Here is an 18495-nt window from a genome sequence, read left to right as displayed (position 1 = left end):
TCAGGGCTGGTTCAATATTCACAAATCAATCAATGTGATACATCACATTAATAAAAGAAGAGATAAGAACCATATGATCCTGTCAATAGATACAGAAAAAATATTTGACAAAATTCAGCATCCTTTCTTAATTAAAACCCTCAAGAAAGTCGGGATAGAAGGAAAATACTTAAACAGCATAAAAGCCATTTATGAAAAGCCCACAGCTGGGGCACCTGGGTGGCTTAGTCGGTTGAGCGTCTAACTTTGGCTCAGGTCATGGTCTCATGGTTCATGAGTTTGAGCCCCACATCAGGCTCTGTGCTGTTAGCTCAGAGCCTGGAGCCTGCTTTAGATTCTGTGTCTCCCTCTCTCTCTGCCTCTGCTCTGCCCACACTCTGTCTCTGTCTCTCAAAAAAAGTGAATAAACATTTAAAAAATATTAAAAAAAAAAAGCCCATAGCTAATATCATCTTCAATGGGGAAAAACTGAGAGCTTTCCCCTGAGATCAGGAACACAACAGGGATGCCCACTCTCAGCACTGTTGTTTAACATAGTGTTGGAAGTCCAAGCATCAGCAATCAGACAACAAAATGAAATCAAAAGCATCAAAATTGGCAAAGATGAAGTCAAACTTTCACTTTTTGCAGACAATATGATATTCTACATGGAAAACCAGACAGACTCCACCAAAAGTCTACTAGAGCTGATACATGAATTCAGCAAATTTGCAGGGTACAAAATTAATGTACGGAAATTGGTTGCATTTTTATATACCAATAATGAAACAACAGAAAGAAAAATAAAGAAACTAATCCCATTCACAATTGCACCAAGAATCACAAAATACCTAGGAATAAACCTAACCAAAGATGTAAAAGATCTTTATGCTGAAAACTATATAAAGCTTATGAATTGAAGAAGATACAAAGAAATGGAAAAACATTCCATGCTCATGGATTGGAAGAATAAATATTGTTAAAATGTCAATACTACCCAAGGCAATCTACACATTCAATGCAATCCCAATCAAAATTGCACCAGCATTCTTCTCAAAGCTAGAACAAATAATCCTAAAATTTGTATGGAACCACAAAAGACCCCGAATAGCCAAAGTAATATTGAAGAAGAAAACCAAAGCGGGAAGCATCACAATCCCAGACTTTAGCCTCTACTACAAAGCTGTAATCATCAAGACAGTATGGTATGGGCACAAAAACAGACACATAGGCCAATGGAATAGAATAGAGACTCCAGAATTGAACACACAAACGTATGGCCAACTAATCTTTGACAAAGCAGGAAAGAGTATCCAATGGAAAAAAGACAGTCTCTTTAACAAATGGTGCTGGGAGAACTGGACAGCAACATGCAGAAGAATGAAACTAGACCACTTTCTTACACCATACACAAAAATAAACTCAAAATGGATAAAGGACCTGAATGTGAGACAGGAAACCATCCAAACCCTAGAGGAGAAGCAGACAAAGACCTCTTTGACCTCAGCTGCAGCAATTTCTTGCTGGACACATCTCCAAAGGCAAGGGAATTAAAAGCAAAAATGAACTATTGGGACCTCATCAAGATAAAAAGCTTCTGCACTGCAAAGGAAACAATCAACAAAACTAAAAGGCAACGAATGGATTGGCAAAGTTATTTGCAAATGACATATTGGATAAAGGGCTAGTATCCAAAATCTATAAAGAACTCACCAAACTCCACACCCAAAAAACAAATAATCCAGTGAAGAAATGGGAAGAAGACATGAATAGACACTTTTCTAAAGAAGACATCCAGATGACCAACAGGCACATGAAAAGATGCTCAATGTCACTCCTCATCAGGGAAATACAAATCAAAACCACACTGAGATGCCACCTCATGCCAGTCAGAGTAGCTAAAATGAACAAATCAGGAGACTATAGAAGGCTGGCAAGGATATGGAGAAATGGGAACCCTCTTGCACTGTTGGTAGGAATGCAAACTGGTGCAGCTGCTCTGGAAAACAGTGTGGAGCTTCCTCAAAAAATTAAAAATAGATCTACCCTATGACCCAGCAATAGCACTGCTAGGAATTTACCCAAGAGATACAGGAGTGCATAGGGGTACATGTACCTCAATGTTTATAGCAGCACTCTCAACAATAGCCAAATTATGGAAAGAGCCTAAATGTCCATCAACTGACAAATGGATAAAGAAGGTGTGGTTTATATATACAATGGAATACTACTCGGCAATGAGAAAGAATGAAATCTGGCCATTTGTAGCAATGTCAGTGGAACTGGAGGGTATTACACTAAGTGAAATAAGTCAGGCAGAGAAAGACAGATACCATATGTTTTCACTCATATGTGGATCCTGAGAAACTTAACAGAAGACCATGGGGGAGGAGAAAGGGGGAAAAAAAGAGAGAGGCAGGGAGGCAAACCATAAGAGACTCTTAAATACTGAGAACAAACTGAGGGTTGGTGGGGGGGTGGGGGAGAGGAAAAAGTGGGTGATGGGCATTGAGGAGGGCACTTGTTGGGATGAGCACTGGATGTTGTATGGAAACCAATTTGACAATAAATTACATTTAATATAAAAAAAAAAAGAAATGAGAGGAAATCAAAATGGCACACAAGAGAAAAAACAAAAGAAGAATTTAGAAGTTCTCTGGCTCATCCTGCCAAAAGAAGCAAAGATTGTCTTTCACTGGGTCTGACATGTAGCCCATGGGCAAAATGAGGCTACTCCAAACAGAAATTCAGCCCATATAAGGCTTTTACCCAAAATATAATATAAATGTGAAGCATTATCTAAGTAATAGGTATGACCCAGGAGCTTGATATGGTCTGAGCACCTTCCCCACTATTGCTACTGTGAAACTGATGCCTGTTGCCACATAGCAGCCCAGGACTTCCCTATGTGTGATCAGCAAAGCACTCATGCCACGATGTTTGTGGTTATAACACACACAAGGACTGCTGTGGTCAAATATGTTTAGAAATACTGGGTTAAGAGGAGTTCAAGAAATGTCTTTATTGCAGGACACCTTGTTGTTATATATCATGCATATAGACTGAGTCCTCAGGAGGTGGTGATAGCATGAATACTTCCCCAATTTTTTATGAAAGAATCTGTTATTTGGGAGACGGGGGCTTCAGGGAACATCCTTTAGGAAAGAGTTAAACATAGTATGGAGGTTTTCTATACCTCACGTTCTTCATGACCACAGATGGGGCGATGGCATTTAGGGTTGCTGTGTAATAACCTGAGTGACATACCTGGCCCAGTGCCTGAGCAAGCACTTAATACTTTGCAGATTTGATTATAAGATCTAAGTGCCAAGGAATAATTCAATAGACTTTTTTGTCCTGTTTAATGTCAAACAGGAGAACACAGATTTTGAAGCTAGATAGACCTAGACTCAAATCCTTATTTCTCACTGCTAATTATGGATTTTAATAAGTTCTACAAAACACCTGCACAGCCACATCTAGGTTAGTGTTACTGAATAACAGGGGATACTAACCCAGACAAGATGACATATAGAACTGACTATCACAGTCTTCTCTTGTCAGCTTGGCACTCACACACATCTTAAACCATACTTAATCTCCAAGTAAAGACAATAAAGTCATACTACCATATGATACAGTTATGTCAAATACAACCAGTAAAATGCTAATCCATTCCAAGGAGAGTTAAGATCCTTGGGTGATATTTACTCTTCTCCTTTGATATCCTATAATTTAAATACTGTGATATAAAATTAACTATTACAGGGCACCTGGGTGGCTCAGTCAGTTAAGTGTCTGACTTCAGCTCAGGTCATAAGCTTGCTGTTTGGGAGTTTGAGCCCCACATCGGTCTCTCTGCTGTCAGCACACAGCCTGCTTTGGATCCTCTGTCCCCCTCTATCTCTGCCCCTCCCCTGCTTGTGCTGTCTCTCCCAAAATAAATAAACTTTAAATAAATAAAATTAACTATTACTAATATATCTTAGGTTAGATGATAAGGAGATAAGAGCTTAAACAACTTGTATAACCTGTCTGAGGTCATCTGTAAAACGGGTTTATAATACCTATGCAGGGTTATTTGCTAATTCATTCAGCAATCATTTGGACTAATCAGTACAAACTGTGTAGTATACAGTATTGAATTACACATGGTTTTTGCCCCTGACTAGCACATAAGACAATGAGATAAGGTCTATCAAGAGTTTGGGCCTAGACCAGAGTAATACTTGAGAAACTTTAGCTGACTTCCCCTTTCTCCAGGAATGGGAAAGGCACAGTTCTCAGAATAACCAATGGTAGATGGTGTCTCCTCACTCCACCTAAAGGGACCATTCATCCTGCAGTAGAAAACCCAGGAAACTTCTTCTGAATCCAAAGAAATCACCATGCCAGGGAATTTGGAGGAGATCGAGAGTTTCCACATTTCTGTGGATATGTGCAGTGCTCTGTGTTTAAGGACAATGCACTAAGATGACTCATAGTTCCTCTTAAGCCCCAGTGTCCATAGCAACCAGACATTCCACAGGCTTTGATTAAAAACAAAAACAAACAAAAAAACAGAATCATCAACTCAGGTATGAGGAGACGTTTAGCAATTAAAATCTAGTTTCGTAAACTATTTGAATATTTACAATCATTAACATTTTTCCAGAGTATTAAGTCTTCAGTAAACATCATACATTTAAGAGCTCCTCATAATGTTATATCATAATGGTTTAGAATAGGGGTCATGGAAGAATCAGAAAATTCACTTTTCTAGAAATGCCAACTGCTTCATCATTGTTTTACCGGAAGGCAATTTACCCACAGTCTCTTGCAAAATTGATTTTTCCCATCTCTACCTTGTCATTTGTAGGCACAAGGGCATGAGGAGTCAAATATTTGCCAACTTCAAATGATCCACTTTCTACCACTTTCTTTCCAATAAACAACAGAACACATGATGGACCTTCCAATCCTTCTGTGCATTTTCTCAGACATTTTCAATGTAAGACCAAGACATACAGACCAAAACAAACCTAGAATATTTATATTTGTTTGTGTATTTCCTTTAGTCTGTGAAATATAAGCTGATCCAATTCCATTCTTTGAATTTGAAATTATGTACATGCCTTAGAGAAAAACAATTCACCAGCCACAATAGCCCAAGCTTATGGTTAACAGAGCTGTGGGGAGTCAAGAAGATGGGTAAGACAAGACCAAAACAATTTTAAAAAAAGATGGACATCCACAAGCCTGTACACCACATACACATAACTCTTATAATTCTTACCACAAAAATTCTGAGGCTTCCTAGAATTTGTCCTGGTACACTTCTTAGTAAAAATGAATCATGGAAGAGAATCCTTCTTACCAAGGGGTAAGCATGTGTAGAGACCTGAGAAAGAGTGACCACAGAATGTTGAAAGTATTAAAGATAGTTCAGTTTAGCTGGGGCTTGGGACCCCTGTCTCTTTTAAGGCTAACACCAGCATTGGCTCACGTCCCATAGATTGTTGGGGGGGGGGCAGCTGGAGGGAGAGTACAGTGGTGCTAAGAGTCATGATCTAAGCAGCCATGCCTGGACAGGACCTCAAAATCATCTAAACCATACGTATTATAACCATGTAAATTTGTCCCAATCTAAACGAACATATTTAGGAATGTTTCAAGATCCTCTGAGAAGAGCTACACATAGGTCTGTGCTTTCCCAGACAAATTTTCAATTTTAAATACAGTAGGCAGGTGGGATGAAACATCCAAGGGATGGGTGCTGGAAATTGGACCTGAGGAAACAGCACTGTCCCCAGGCTCAAAAAGACTGGATTCTACATACAAGTTCAGGCCCCTGTGGATCGTCAGATGTGGCACATACCACTCACTCATTTATTCAAACATTTGGAGGCTCTTACATACACCATAAACTATGCTGGAGGCTAGTAGCCAAAGAAGGAGACAAAGTCCTCACCCTCAGGGAACTCCAAATCTACATAGGGAGGCAAGCAATGCAGAAGATTATGCTACCTTGTAATCCCCTTCTTGGATAGTGTGGCGTCATAATAGAGGTATTTTTAGACCAATACTAAAAAATAGTATGGAAACCTATGGGAGTCCACAGAAGGGACCCTAACCTAGGGAGGGGCAAAGGCAGGCTTCCTAGAGGTGATGCTGCTTGAGTGGAGCCCTAAGAGAAGAGTACTTGGGTGAAGAAGCCGGGAAAGGTCATTCCTGGCAGATGGAGCTGTAGGTGCTAAGGTACAGGGCAGGGGCAAATTCAGATAGCAGCAAGGATTTCAGCATGGCAAGTGTGTCCGGTGAGGATGGGATTGGGAGGAAGAGGAACTTCCGCAGTAGCCAATTGCCAGGCCATGAAGAATTCTGTGTGTCATGTTAAAGGATTCGCATGAGGTGGGAGAGGAAAAATAGTCCAGGATAACTCCAGGACCATGACCTGGATGACTAGAGGGAGAGGGTCCCAGTAACCAAGAAAGAAAAGCAGATTGAATGAAGAGCTAAGAACAACCAGGTTATATTGAGTATAAGGCGCCTGTTGGAAATCCAAGTAAAATACTCCTGGAGATAGATCAGTAGACACCCTCACATATCTGCCATTCTACAGGTCAGGACTGGAGAAAGATTTAAGAGTCACCTGCAGAGAGGAGACAGATCACTGAAGCTACACTGGGGGTAAGGTTGCACAGAGAGAGTATGGACAGTAGAAAGAAAAGAGGCCCAAGGAGAGCGTTCAAAAAAACCCACTTAAATGGCAGATGGAGGAAATAGAGCCTACCAAGGAGACAGAGAAGGGACAAGTTGAGATGTTGGAGGGAAACCAGAACACAGAGGAGCCCTGGGAATCAAGGAGGAGATGAGCTTTAAGAAGGTAGGAGGGATTCTGTTGGCCAAAGGCAGCTGAGAGGTCAACTAGGATAGAACAATTTGGAGGTTGTTAGTGAAGTTGGCAAGAGTGGATGCCATGGGATGGCAAGCAGAAGCTGAACACCAATGGTTCATAAATGAATGTGAGGTGACACAAAGAAGCCACAATGAACACACACAGGTGTGTTTTTAGGAAGCAAGCCTGGGAAGAGAGAGAGAGAGAGAGAGAGGTTTGTAGCTGGGGTGAAACTTCAGGTCAAGAGATATTTGTGGGGAGGGATGCCAGGAGGATTGAGAGAGACAATGTATTGATTTCAGCTGCACATTTTAAAACTGCAAACCTTAGTTATTTCTTAAAACCTATCTCCCAGCCGCCCGGCAGCAGCCTGGTTTGATGTCACAGTGAGACGCTGGCACTGGGGAAACCGTGTTGAAGGGAAAAGAATCCAGCAGCCTGAGAAGAGAAGTAAGTAGGCGAGTAAAGACATTTGTTCTTTGTGACATACCTTTCTTCCAACTCCGATTTTCAGCTAATCACTTTCTGGTGGGACTTTGATGTTTTTCTGTTTCAACCTACTTGGACTCTCTTCAACACTGACAGGCTTCACACTCATTTCCTTTTGTGGTGGCTAGACCTAGAAAGTGGTCTCTTCACATGGTGATGAAAGGGCACTGACGCACTGAGATCTCGCAGAACTCACCAGAAACTGTAGATGTTCCCAGGTGGAAGTCGGAGGGGGAGGGAGGCCAGAAGGGGGAGAGAAGGGAGAGAAAGAGGATGGTGAGGAGAGAAGACAGGGAACAGAAAATGAGAGGTCATTTTAAACTCCAGGTAAGGATGGAATAAAGGAAGGGAGGGAAGACGGAAGGGCAAGGAGAGAGGATAGGTCAGGTTAACCTAGGGAAGCGCGTGGATAGTTTTATTCTATGCAGGTATTTTCTGCCCATTTCCTCAGCAAACATGTATTGACTAGTCACTCTGGGCCAGGCACTGTGTTTGGCACTGTGAGTACTCCTGTGGTAAATTCCACGTCGGTGACAAGCATAAAACCCCAAGAGAACAATTCACCAATCCTGGGGGGAACCACACAAGTTCCCTGAGTAGCCATCTGTCCTCTGAGCTAAAGGGCCAGTAGGAGTTACCAGTCACAGAGAGTGAGCTCTGAGAGAACAGCCAGGCAAAGGAGAGTGATGGGAAGTTAGGGATGTTGAGGGGTGAGGATTGCCTGCAAGGCAGGTGAGAGAAAGGACCACGGGTTAGCATGGAAAAGTAAATAGGGACCAAATTAAACAGGGTTCTTGTGACATGTTAAGGTTGGGACTTACCTTAAGCCTAGAAGGGTTTTAAACATGGGAGTAGCTTAATCTTTACCTTCTTAAAAAAAAAAAAGTTTATTTATTGTGTGTGTGTGTGTGTGTGTGTGTGTGAGAGAGAGAGAGAGAGAGAGAGAGAGAGAGAGAGAGCACGAGCACCAGCAAGAGAGGGAAAAAGAATCCCAAGTAGACTCCGAGGTATCAGCACAGAGCTGGACACAGGGCTCGAACTCACAAACCCAGATGACCTGAACCTAAGAGTCAGACACTTAACCAACTGAACCAACCAGGTGCCCCTAATCATCTTTACATTAAAAAAAAAATAATTTGAAGCGAAAAAACTTGCAGGCAAATATTGAACTCTGGTTAATGATAAGGATGCACAAATTATTTAGGAGGATGTTGGTGACCAAAAGGAAGACTGATGGATGACCAGAAGGCTAGCTAGATGTGGGACAAATATAGCAAAAGGGTAATGACAAAATCAAAGTTGTGGTTATATGGGGGGTTCACTGTAAAATTCTCTCAACTTTCCTTATGTCTGAAAACTTTCATAGTAAAATACTGGGAAATTAGATCACTCTGGCTGCTGCTTGGATAAAGGTTTTGGAAAGGGGCAAGGGAGCCAGTTAGTAATTGAGGAAAGGCGTGGTCACAGCCCAGGAATTGGGAAGAACCAGGGATAAAAGAATTTGAATTGAAGAGATCCTTTGGGAGGGGGGCGCTTGGGTGGCTCAGTTGGTTAAGTGTTCAACTCTTGATTTTGACTCAGATCATGATCTCACAGTTCGTGGGATGGAGCCCATGCTCTGCGCTGATATCACAGAGCCTGCTTAGCATTCTCTCTCTCTCCTTGTCTCTCTGCCCTTCCCCTGCTTATGCTCTCCCTTTCTCTCTCCCTCTCTCTCTCTCTCTCTCTGTTTTAATTAAAGAAAAAATTTTTTAAGATACTCAGGAAGCTAAATCAACAGTTTGGTGATGGAAAGGATGTGGAGGGAAGGAGGACTAGAGGTAAACAAACCTGCCTTAGCCACACACCAATTAAGCGTCAAGTCAAAGATGGCCAATAGATTTTGGGGTGAAAAGAAGAACTCATGAGGCCCATTAAGAACTCTGAATCACCAATGTCCCCTTCAGCTGGCCTCTGACTTCAGATTCTCACCAGGAGATTCCTGGCATGAATTCTTGCCTTCTTAGTCTGCTCTCAGAACTCAGTGGAGCTGGGCACCTTGGGTGACCTCACAAGCGGGGGTGGGAGGGACCCGGAGAGGGACTCTTACTCTGCATGCGTGGTGGCCTGCTCAGGGCTGGGCCATCCTGCCCAGCTCTCCCTCCCATCAGACCTCTCTGAGAGCTGCTTTCTGAGAGCTGCTCTGCTCTCATCAATTTAAGTGTTCTGTTTTGTTTCTTTAGAGCAAAATTGTTTGGGGTCAGCAGCTTTCAATGGCTTCATCCACAGCCAGCCTTAATTTATCAGCTTTCAGTTACAAAACAGATTTCTCTGGAAGACTCAATCACAATAGAGCAAAAATGAGTTTTCTTCAAGGGCTGCTAACTGCCTCTTTGCTGGAGCAGATGTTGGCCTGATGGTTCTCCGAGAGGCAGCCTCCATAATCCCTCCCTCCCCCGGCACCTGCGCAGACTGTAATTTTAGCTCATTTCCTACAGCCTTGTCCTAGAGACTGTTAGCGAGCCCCTCCTCGTCCTCCTTGCCTCCACGTGAAGAATGTTTATCAGAGGACCTGTTTTACATTTCAGTAATTACTCCTGCGCTTCATTCCTGGATTCTTCATTCTTCATTCTTCATTCCTGGACGTCCCTGGCACGTCCACAGTTTACAGCAAACTCAGTGTTAAACCCCAACGCTCTTTCCTCCTCAAGGCTTACTGCCCGTGAGTGTTTGTCAGGACTTGAACAGGACAGGCCTGTCTGCTCTGCCCCTGCTGAGTGGACGCTGGTGGAAAGAGACCCAGGCTTCAGAAATGCAGTTCCTATTTGGTATCGGACCCTGAAAGGGGGACTCCTAACTCTGCTTAAGGCAGGGACTCGGGAGGCTGGGCCGGTAACCATCACTGTTCCCAAATAAAGCTGGCACAGGTCTCCCAACACACAATCTGATGGTGGCATTTGACTCTTTAAAACACAGACTTCGCTTGAGACCTGGATGGCACCTACCCCTTCAGTCTTGGAGGCTGCCCCCGTCAGCTGGTCCTTAGGCATCAGATATGGGGTGTTGACCTGAGTTCGGATCCTAGCTCTCCCACTCCCCAGCTGAGCCTCAGCCTCCCCACAGTTAAATCAAGGAGGGCATTCAGCTTGGGGGTCGTTTCTAGGGGCTTTGTTTCCCTCAAAGATAAAAACGCTTTTATTGTTCTCATTTCCTATGTGTTGGTAACATGTCAGTCACTTTGGCTGCTTGTCCCTTGGAGAGGGGACTGGGTTCAAGAAACAGGCAAGGGGAGGGGCTCCTTTTCCAGCATTTTCATTACCTTTGAGACTCTCCCAAGAGTCCTGTCCCAGTTTCCCAGCCTCTCCTTGTTAAGAAGGACTTCCTTGTGTGCATCATCACTGTTGAGGACAGTTGCAGAATATTTCACAGGACAGGGTCTCTGCATGCTAAGGGAGACAGTTCTGTGGGCTGTGGAGGGACTTTTTTGGTTTTGTTGGTTTGGGCTTTGGTCACACCTTTAAATTCTTGGGTCTCCAAGGCCCCACTTTATCTCTGGGTCACTGTGCTGCCGTGCCTGTTCCCTGGCAGGAGCCTTAGCTCCTGTGGGCTGACAGAGGTCACTGTTACTCAAGCCACCAGAGGGTGCATCCCAGGTACCTGAGCTGACAAAGGGGCAGGCGGAGCTGCAGAACGGGGCGAGAAACACTACACAGGAGAAAGGAAAAGAATTAAAGCCGCTAAGACTTACTCTGTGCCAGGCACGATGCCAAGTCCGTATGGTGTATTTTCTCTTTCACTGCGTTCCCCCAGCAATCTCTGTTATAAAACGGCCCTCTATACAGATAGGAAAACTTAGAGAGTTTGGCATTTCCTCCATGTCATCCAGCTGGCAAGGAGCAGAGCCAAGAGCGGAAGTCAGTAGCCGACCAGAGCCCAGGAGCCTACCCACTACCTGGTCTCTGCTTCTCTGAGTAAGTGAAAGCCTCAGGCTCCAACCACAGAAGACCCCTTCACCTCGGTGAGGTGGATGTGTTTAACCGGAGCCACCTGGAGCTCTGTATTTGCACCTGGGCTGGTAGGAAGTGGAGTGGGTGATAAATGAGCAAGATGGCAGCCTCCAGTCTCTGGAGGTGGGAGGGAGCGGCTCCTGCTATGAAAGTAAGTATGAAGAAAGCACTGGAAGGAGGAGCATCTTTCCTCTAATTCCCCTGATGCACCAGATTCTTTAAAGATACAGGATGGCTGCAGCTATGCCTGAGACTGGAGGGGGGTAGCCGCAGATTTGGACTTGAGGGTAGGCTTGGAAAGCGGGACGGGGTCTCCATCCCCAGCCTGCTTGATGCTCTAAACTCAGGTGAGGCCAGAGGTTTTCAATTTCACTCTGATGGGTCCGTGGTCCCTCTTGCAAGGCCTGGGGGACTGTGGGAGCCAAGGGGTCCTGGGTGGGTGAAGGCTGAGGGAGCCCTGTTTCCCAAAGTGTTGGGCACTTGAGACAGGGTGCTCTTCTGCCTTTCTTCTTTTTGTCTCTCGCTTCCTTCCCTCACATTACCAGCACTGCCCAGAACAGAGTGGAAAACACAGTGCTCAACAAACACCAAGGGAAAAGTCAGCCTTCTCACTCCTGTGGTGAGGACCTGACTTTGGGTGCACAAGGCCGGCACATCTGACTGCCTGGGCATGCTCCCTGGCTCTGAGGTGCCCGCAAGTCCGCTGGGTGTCCAGGCTCCTGCTCAGGAGGGTTGGTGATGGGTTGGAGCTGGTGGAGGCAGAAGGGCTGCCATCACGGCTGGCTCTCGATGGTGTAAGGATTGCACTTGTCCCACTACCATGTCCCACCATGCCCTCTGTCCCCTGTAGAATCTGGTGATTTGCTCTGTTCTTCACCCAGAATTAAAGCTCTGAATTCCAGCCCGTATGTCATGGAGTTGGAAAGTCTGCCTTGGAAGGGGAGGGACCAAGAAAAGCTCCCCAGAGCAGGCTGGAGCCATTTCACCAGACCCTCCCTTACCTCAGGGCTGGCCTCTTCCTGGTATTTCACTCACGTGTCTGTGCATCCGTTGGGGGTGGGTGTCAGAACTCTCAGGTTTGTTTCACCTGCCCTGACGTTTTATGATGCTGCCTCAGATAGAGGTCCTAGGGGCAGCCAGAGTGTCATGATCACTTGAGGGAGGGAGCTTTGAAACCCATACTCACTCCCTGGGAGAGTAGAGAGAATGGAGCGGGCGTCCTGTCTATCACACAAGCAGGTGGGTCTCCTCTCTGCAGTAGGCCATGGGACGGTGGTGGCAGCTCGTGTTACGGCTGTGGACAGTCGTGCCCATCTGGGCTGGTGACGAGCTGCTCGATGTCTGCATGAACACCAAACACCACAAGCGAGAGCCTGGCCCAGAAGACCAGCTCTACGATGAGGTACAAAGGCCAGACCTTGCCTGGGGACGGGAGTGAGGCTGCTTTGGCAGATCAGGGAAGGGACACAAATGCCAAGATGGCTTCTGAACCATCACCAACCCTCACTCATTTGGTTCCTTATGTTGGGATTTGGGCAAAGACCACTGGAGGGACACTTTGGCCTTTTGAGATCATAACTGTTGAGTGCTTCCACATCCCCATACCTGAGCTGCCCGGCCACTTGGGGGACAGGGGCAGGGGCAGATAGTGATCCAAGAGGCCCATCACTGGTTCAGCATACATTCAAACAAACCAGGTCCCCCTTCTTTAGCCTTCCTACCCATAGGCACCGGGGAGACCTATGACTCAGGTGACTCCTCCCCAGACCCCTAGAGGCAACTGACAGGGGCACGGGAGGAGTCGTGGAGCTGATTTTTACCTATAAGCTCTTCTCAACTCTAGTGCCCTCCCATCCGGCAGCCGCACACTCCTCTGGGTCTCGTGGGGTTCCTCTGCTGCCTTTAGGAGCTGAGATCCTGGAAACCCTGTTTCTAGGGAATGGCAGCAGCCTGTGGCAGGGAGATTGGTGTGCAGGAGCCCTTTGGCTACAAATATTGACATATTATCACCATTGCTTCTAGATGGGCATTGCTGGCCTGAAGTCCTCCCATTTGCCCAGGCCCTCTTCTAGGGGACATTTTTACCTCTCTGCCCTGGACACTCCTCCATCTCCTGCCTCTTATCCAACCCCCTGCCTTTTGCTTCTTCTTCCACCTTCAGTGCACCCCCTGGAAAGACAATGCCTGCTGCACGGCCAGCACAAGCTGGGAAGCCCACCTTGATGTGTCCCTGCTTTACAACTTCAGCTTGATTCACTGTGGGTTGATGATGCCAGGCTGTGAGAAGCACTTCATCCAGGCTATCTGCTTCTATGAGTGCTCCCCAAACCTGGGACCTTGGATCCGGAAGGTTAGAAGGCTGGGCTGGGGAGGCAGGAGGCACATCCACACAGTGCCCTGTTACTAAGAGCCTGAGGTCCACGATGCTAGCAGGAGCAGGACACGCTGTCCCCCTACGGACCAGAGCAGAGTCAGAAGCCGGGTTGGGGAAAAAAGTGGAGAGAAAGCCACCTCTGGGTCCCAAAGAGCAGCATAGGGGAGCACAAATGAGAACTTTAGGATAAGGGACGACACTAAAACCTTGGGATGCAAGCATAATTCATTCTGGAAACTTGCTTGCCATCCAAAGCACTTGTATATCAAAGTGAATTTCAAGAACCATTGGCTCAGCTGTGATCATGTGACATTCTGTGTCATGTACTACTCATATTGCAAGGCATCACTCATTTATCAAGTTAAAATTTATTAGAAACATTTCCTTGTCTTGCGGAACACTCGCAGAACAAGTTACTCGCAATCCAAGGTTTTGCTGCCTTTGAATCCCATCTCCTATATGTAGGAAGCTGTGTAGCTGGGGCCAAACCATTTAGCCTCCTTAGCCTCATTGTTCTCATTGGTTTTCTTTTTTTTTTTTTTAAGTTTATTTATTTATTTAGAGGTGGGGGGAGGGGCAGAGAGAAGCCCAAGCAGGCTCTGTGCTGTCAGTGCAGAGTCCGATGCAGGGCTCTCTCCCATGAACCATGAGATCATGACCTGAGCCAAAATCATGAGTTGGACGCTTAACCGATGAGCCACCCAGGCGCCCCTCATTGTGCTCATTTGTAAAGGAATGCTTACAGACTTCCTAGGAGTCTGTACCATATCTTCCAACGGTAACCGGCAGAGTACCATTGTAGCTACTGATCATCTCTGGATCCTGGCTATTAGCATTCTTGTCTCTTGCTATGCCTGCACCCAGATGGACTTGGCTGGACCAGGAGAGCGAATCCTGGATGTGCCACTCTGCCAGGAGGACTGCGAGCAGTGGTGGGAAGACTGTCGCACATCTTACACGTGCAAGTCCAACTGGCACGGCGACTGGGACTGGAGTCGGGGTGAGTGGTGCTTGACAGGGCCCCCACCTGGCAGCAAGCGCCAGCTCCCTATGCTCCCCTAGGGCAAAGGATGGGGACGTGAGGGTGGGAATCTTGGGAGGTAACTTTGTGCCTCGATTTACCCCCTCCCAGGGAAGAACCGCTGCCCTGCGAGGGCTGTCTGTCACCCCTTCCCCCATTACTTCCCCACCCCTGCTGACCTGTGCGAGAAGATTTGGAGCAACTCATTCAAGGCAAGCCCTGAGGGCAGGAACAGTGGGCGGTGCCTGCAGAAGTGGTTTGAGCCCACCCAGGACAACCCCAATGTGGCCGTGGCCCGCCTCTTTGCCAGCACTGCCCCACCCTGGGAAGTCTCCTACAGTCTCCTGGCCTTCTCTCTGTACCTGTCATTCCTATCCTAAAAGCCCCTTCTCCCTCCCACACTCCTATGCCCTCCCCAGCCCCCCCAGCTATGGGTCAGGCCAGCCGTGGCAGCCTCCTTCCTTGGGTCCTTCCTTTAATGGAGCGGCACAGGCCACGGGTTTGGTAGGGACGCTGAGGCTGCCAGAGCTGGTGCCCAAGCCGTGAACTCTCGGAGCTAGGCCCCCCCCCTCCACCTCTCTGCTCTGCTTTCAGAGGCTGGGAGAGTCAATGTGACCTGCCCCCTCCCGCCTTTATGGCTGGCTGGAGTCGGGGTCTCTGAGGTGGGACTCCAGGCCTCTCTCCTCCAGTGCATGCCCACCCCCTTCCCTGGCAGAGCGAATGGTGCTCCCAATAGAACAGCAGCTGCCCTTTCTCTCTGTGGGACCCACTCTCTCCTAGCTCTATGGTCAGGGAGTCAATGTCCAAGAGGGAGTCCGTTTGCCTCCTGCACTGAAGTCTCAACGTTGGTTGCTACTTAACTAATAACCATTAGCTGCTAGACATGTGCTTGGCCCTCTCCAATCCTCGCAACACCTCCTGGGGGGGAAGACTCACAACCTCTTTTGCTTTTGGAGCAGTACAGCCTACAAAAGACCCAAAGCCAGGGTAAGGACTACCCAGACCATCGTCTTTACTGTGGATGCAAGGCTGAAGCCACTGCCTCCATTGCTTTAGGCGTCTCCTGTCCTGATGAACCCCAGAATCACAACAGGCTGCTCTGGAAATTCAGAAGCCAGAGCTCTAATCCAGTTCTACAACTTTCTATGTGACTTTTGGCAGGTCCTTTGGCCTTTCTTTAAGACTGTCTCTGCTTCCCTCTCCCCTGAGACAAATGAGGGAATTGGACCCCCTTGATTTTAACTTACAAAAAGAAAGAGGAAAAAGCCAATGCCGGGGTGCCTGGGTGGCTTAGTCGGTTAAGCGGCAGACTCTGGATTGCAGCTCAGGTCCTGATCTCACGGTTCGTGGGATCAAGCCCCGTGTCAGGCCCTGCAATGACTGTGCAGAGCCTGCTTGGATTTCTCCCTCTCCATCTCTCTCTGCCCCTCCCCTGCTTGCTTGCCATCTCTCAAAATAAATTAAAAAAAAAAAAAAATCCAGTGCCATTGTTTGTGGGGATCTAGTCTGTGCCTCTCAGGCAGTGCCAGCCCCTAAAGAATAAGAGTCAGAACTGAACTCAAGAAGGGGCACCGGGGCAGCCTTCATGTCCTCTCTGGAAGTGGACTGGTGGCCAACTTGCCCACTTGGCACCTTCTGGAGCCTGAAGCCCAGCAGCTTCTCAGCACAGATGGTGCCTTCCCTACAACCTTTTCTTTGACAAAGGTTTCTAATAGGTCTGCATCTGAGGTAGTTGATTTTGCTGACGATTACTCATTCTCACCACACACCAGCAAGCCCTGCTGGTCCATTAAACTCTACCCCCATTCCTCCCACGCCTCCCCTGACTGTGCTCCTTCACTGAGCAGAACCTCTTACAGGCAGGGCACTCGTGTTCTAACACCAATGAGGACGGTCCTCCTCCTACGTGAGGTGCTCAGAGTCTGGAGTAGGAGACTGATGCTAGCAATGGAGACCAAGCAAGAACAGGGCCTGGGCTGGGGGTCCTCACGAAGGGGGTGCTGTCTGAGCCCCAGTGAAAAGGGTCACTTCGTTAAGAGCAGGAAATAAAAGGGGCGCCTGGGTGGCTCAGTCCATTGAGCCTCTGACCCTGGCTCAGGTCATGGTCTTGCTGTTCATTGGTTCAAACCCCATTCGGGCTCTACGCTGACAGCTCAGAGCCTGGAGCCTGCTTCCGATTCTGTTTCCCTCTCTCTCTGCCCCTCCCCCATTTGTGCCCTCTCTCTCTCTCTCTCTCGCTCTCTCTCTCTCTCTCTCTCTGACTCTCTCAAAAATAAATAAGCATTAAAAAGAAAAAACCTAGGAAAAAATTGCTGAATGAAAATCAGGCGGTCCCTAAAGCACTTAACTATCTGAAGCAGGAATTTCACTTGCTCTGAGATGAGTCAATAAATTGTGGCTTCAAAAACACATCTAGGTAAAGTTTCTTAAGAACTGAGGACTGGGGGCACCTGGGTGGCTCCATCGGTTAAGCGTCCAACTTTGCCTCATGTCATCTCATGGTTTGTGAGTTCGAGCCTGCATCAGGGTCTCTGCTGTCAGCATGGAGCCTGCTTCGGATCCTCTGCTCCCCTCTCTCTGCCCCTCCCTTTCTCACTCTCTCAAAAATGAATAAACATCTAAAGAAAAAACCTGAGGACTGAATGAAGTGTCTGAGGGTATGTGTGTGGTAATAAAGCTGAGAGTTTAATGACTTTTTATTTTTAACGTTTATTCATTTCTGAGAGACAGAGATAGAGGGCAAGCAGGGGAGGGGCAGAGAGAGAGGGAGACACAGAATCCGAAGCAGGCTCCAGGCTCTGAGCTGTCAGCACAAAGCACAGTGCAGGTTCGAACCCACAAACTGTGAGATCATGACCTGAGCCAAAGTTGGACACTTAACCAACTTAGCCACCCAGGCACCCCAAGTTTAATGACTTCTTAAAAAAGATTTTTGGGTAAAAATATAAAAATAAAGTAGGGTTAAAACTGAGACAGCCAAAACAAGACTAGTCCTGGGAACCCTAATAACTGTTGGTATATATTGATCACTTACTCTGTGCCTGGGGCTCTGTTAAGCTACTAACATGTATTAGCTGATCTGATGGCTCCAAAAGCTTTGAGAGCCACACTCATACCCATCCTTCTTTCCTTTTTTTAAATGTTTATTTATTTTGAGAGAGGGAGAGACAGAATATGAGCAGGGGAGGGGCTGAGAGTGAGGGAAACACAGAATCCAAAGCAGGCTCCAGGTTCTGAGCTGTCAGCACAGAGCCCGTCTCAGGGCTTGAACCCATGAATCATAAGATCACGACCCTGCCGAAATCGAATGCTCAACAGACTGAGCCACCCAGGTGCCCCCCATCTTTTAAATTAGGTCAGACATATGTGGGTTTGAAACCAGGTAAGTCTGACGCCACAATCTCAGCTCATGAGGCTTATACAGAATACCCTGGCAAGTGGGGCTGGAGCAAATGTGGGGAATGGAGGGAGAGGGGAAGGGCACAGGCTATGGCAGGTTATGAGCAGGAAATGGGGACTAAGCTTCCTCCCCATAAGTGGTTAGAAGAGTAATAATTTTCAGTAGTGGAATGGAATGATCAGATTTGCAGTTAACTGATTTGCTTTAATCAGAGTGATCTATGCATGTGGCTAAAACACAGGTCAAAGGATCTCTAACACAGAACCACACAGCCCCAGCCAACCAGTCCCTTGGTACCCACTTTGGAACCATTTCTGGATTTAAACCTATGAAGAAGTTCCAAATGTGGCTTATCTTTTCTGCCACACA

The 18495-nt window shown here is 46.8% G+C and overlaps 1 protein-coding gene across 5 annotated transcripts; it reads left to right on the top strand.

Annotated features, from left to right (window-relative positions):
* The first annotated feature begins 6133 nt into the window (after positions 1-6133).
* On the top strand, positions 6134-16041 carry IZUMO1R (IZUMO1 receptor, JUNO). 5 transcript variants are annotated; one of them, XM_042958583.1, is made up of 7 exons: positions 6134-6216; positions 7212-7306; positions 12590-12733; positions 13493-13681; positions 14570-14705; positions 14838-14938; positions 15686-16041. In XM_042958583.1, exons 3-7 carry the CDS (start codon positions 12596-12598, stop codon positions 15875-15877), a joined length of 756 nt encoding a protein of 251 aa, XP_042814517.1. In that variant the 5' UTR covers positions 6134-6216; positions 7212-7306; positions 12590-12595; the 3' UTR covers positions 15878-16041. The 5 variants fall into 5 exon arrangements, with proteins under 5 accessions (XP_042814517.1, XP_042814515.1, XP_042814519.1 ...); XM_042958581.1 differs by lacking the exon at positions 6134-6216 and adding an exon at positions 6602-6844; XM_042958585.1 differs by lacking the exon at positions 6134-6216 and adding an exon at positions 6602-6844 and having other exon boundaries at positions 14838-15768.
* Positions 16042-18495: the final 2454 nt, after the last annotated feature.

This window comes from Panthera tigris, chromosome D1 (genome assembly GCF_018350195.1).
Source record: "Panthera tigris isolate Pti1 chromosome D1, P.tigris_Pti1_mat1.1, whole genome shotgun sequence".
Lineage (NCBI taxonomy): Eukaryota > Metazoa > Chordata > Mammalia > Carnivora > Felidae > Panthera > Panthera tigris.
This window is presented reverse-complemented; position numbering and strand designations above follow the sequence as displayed.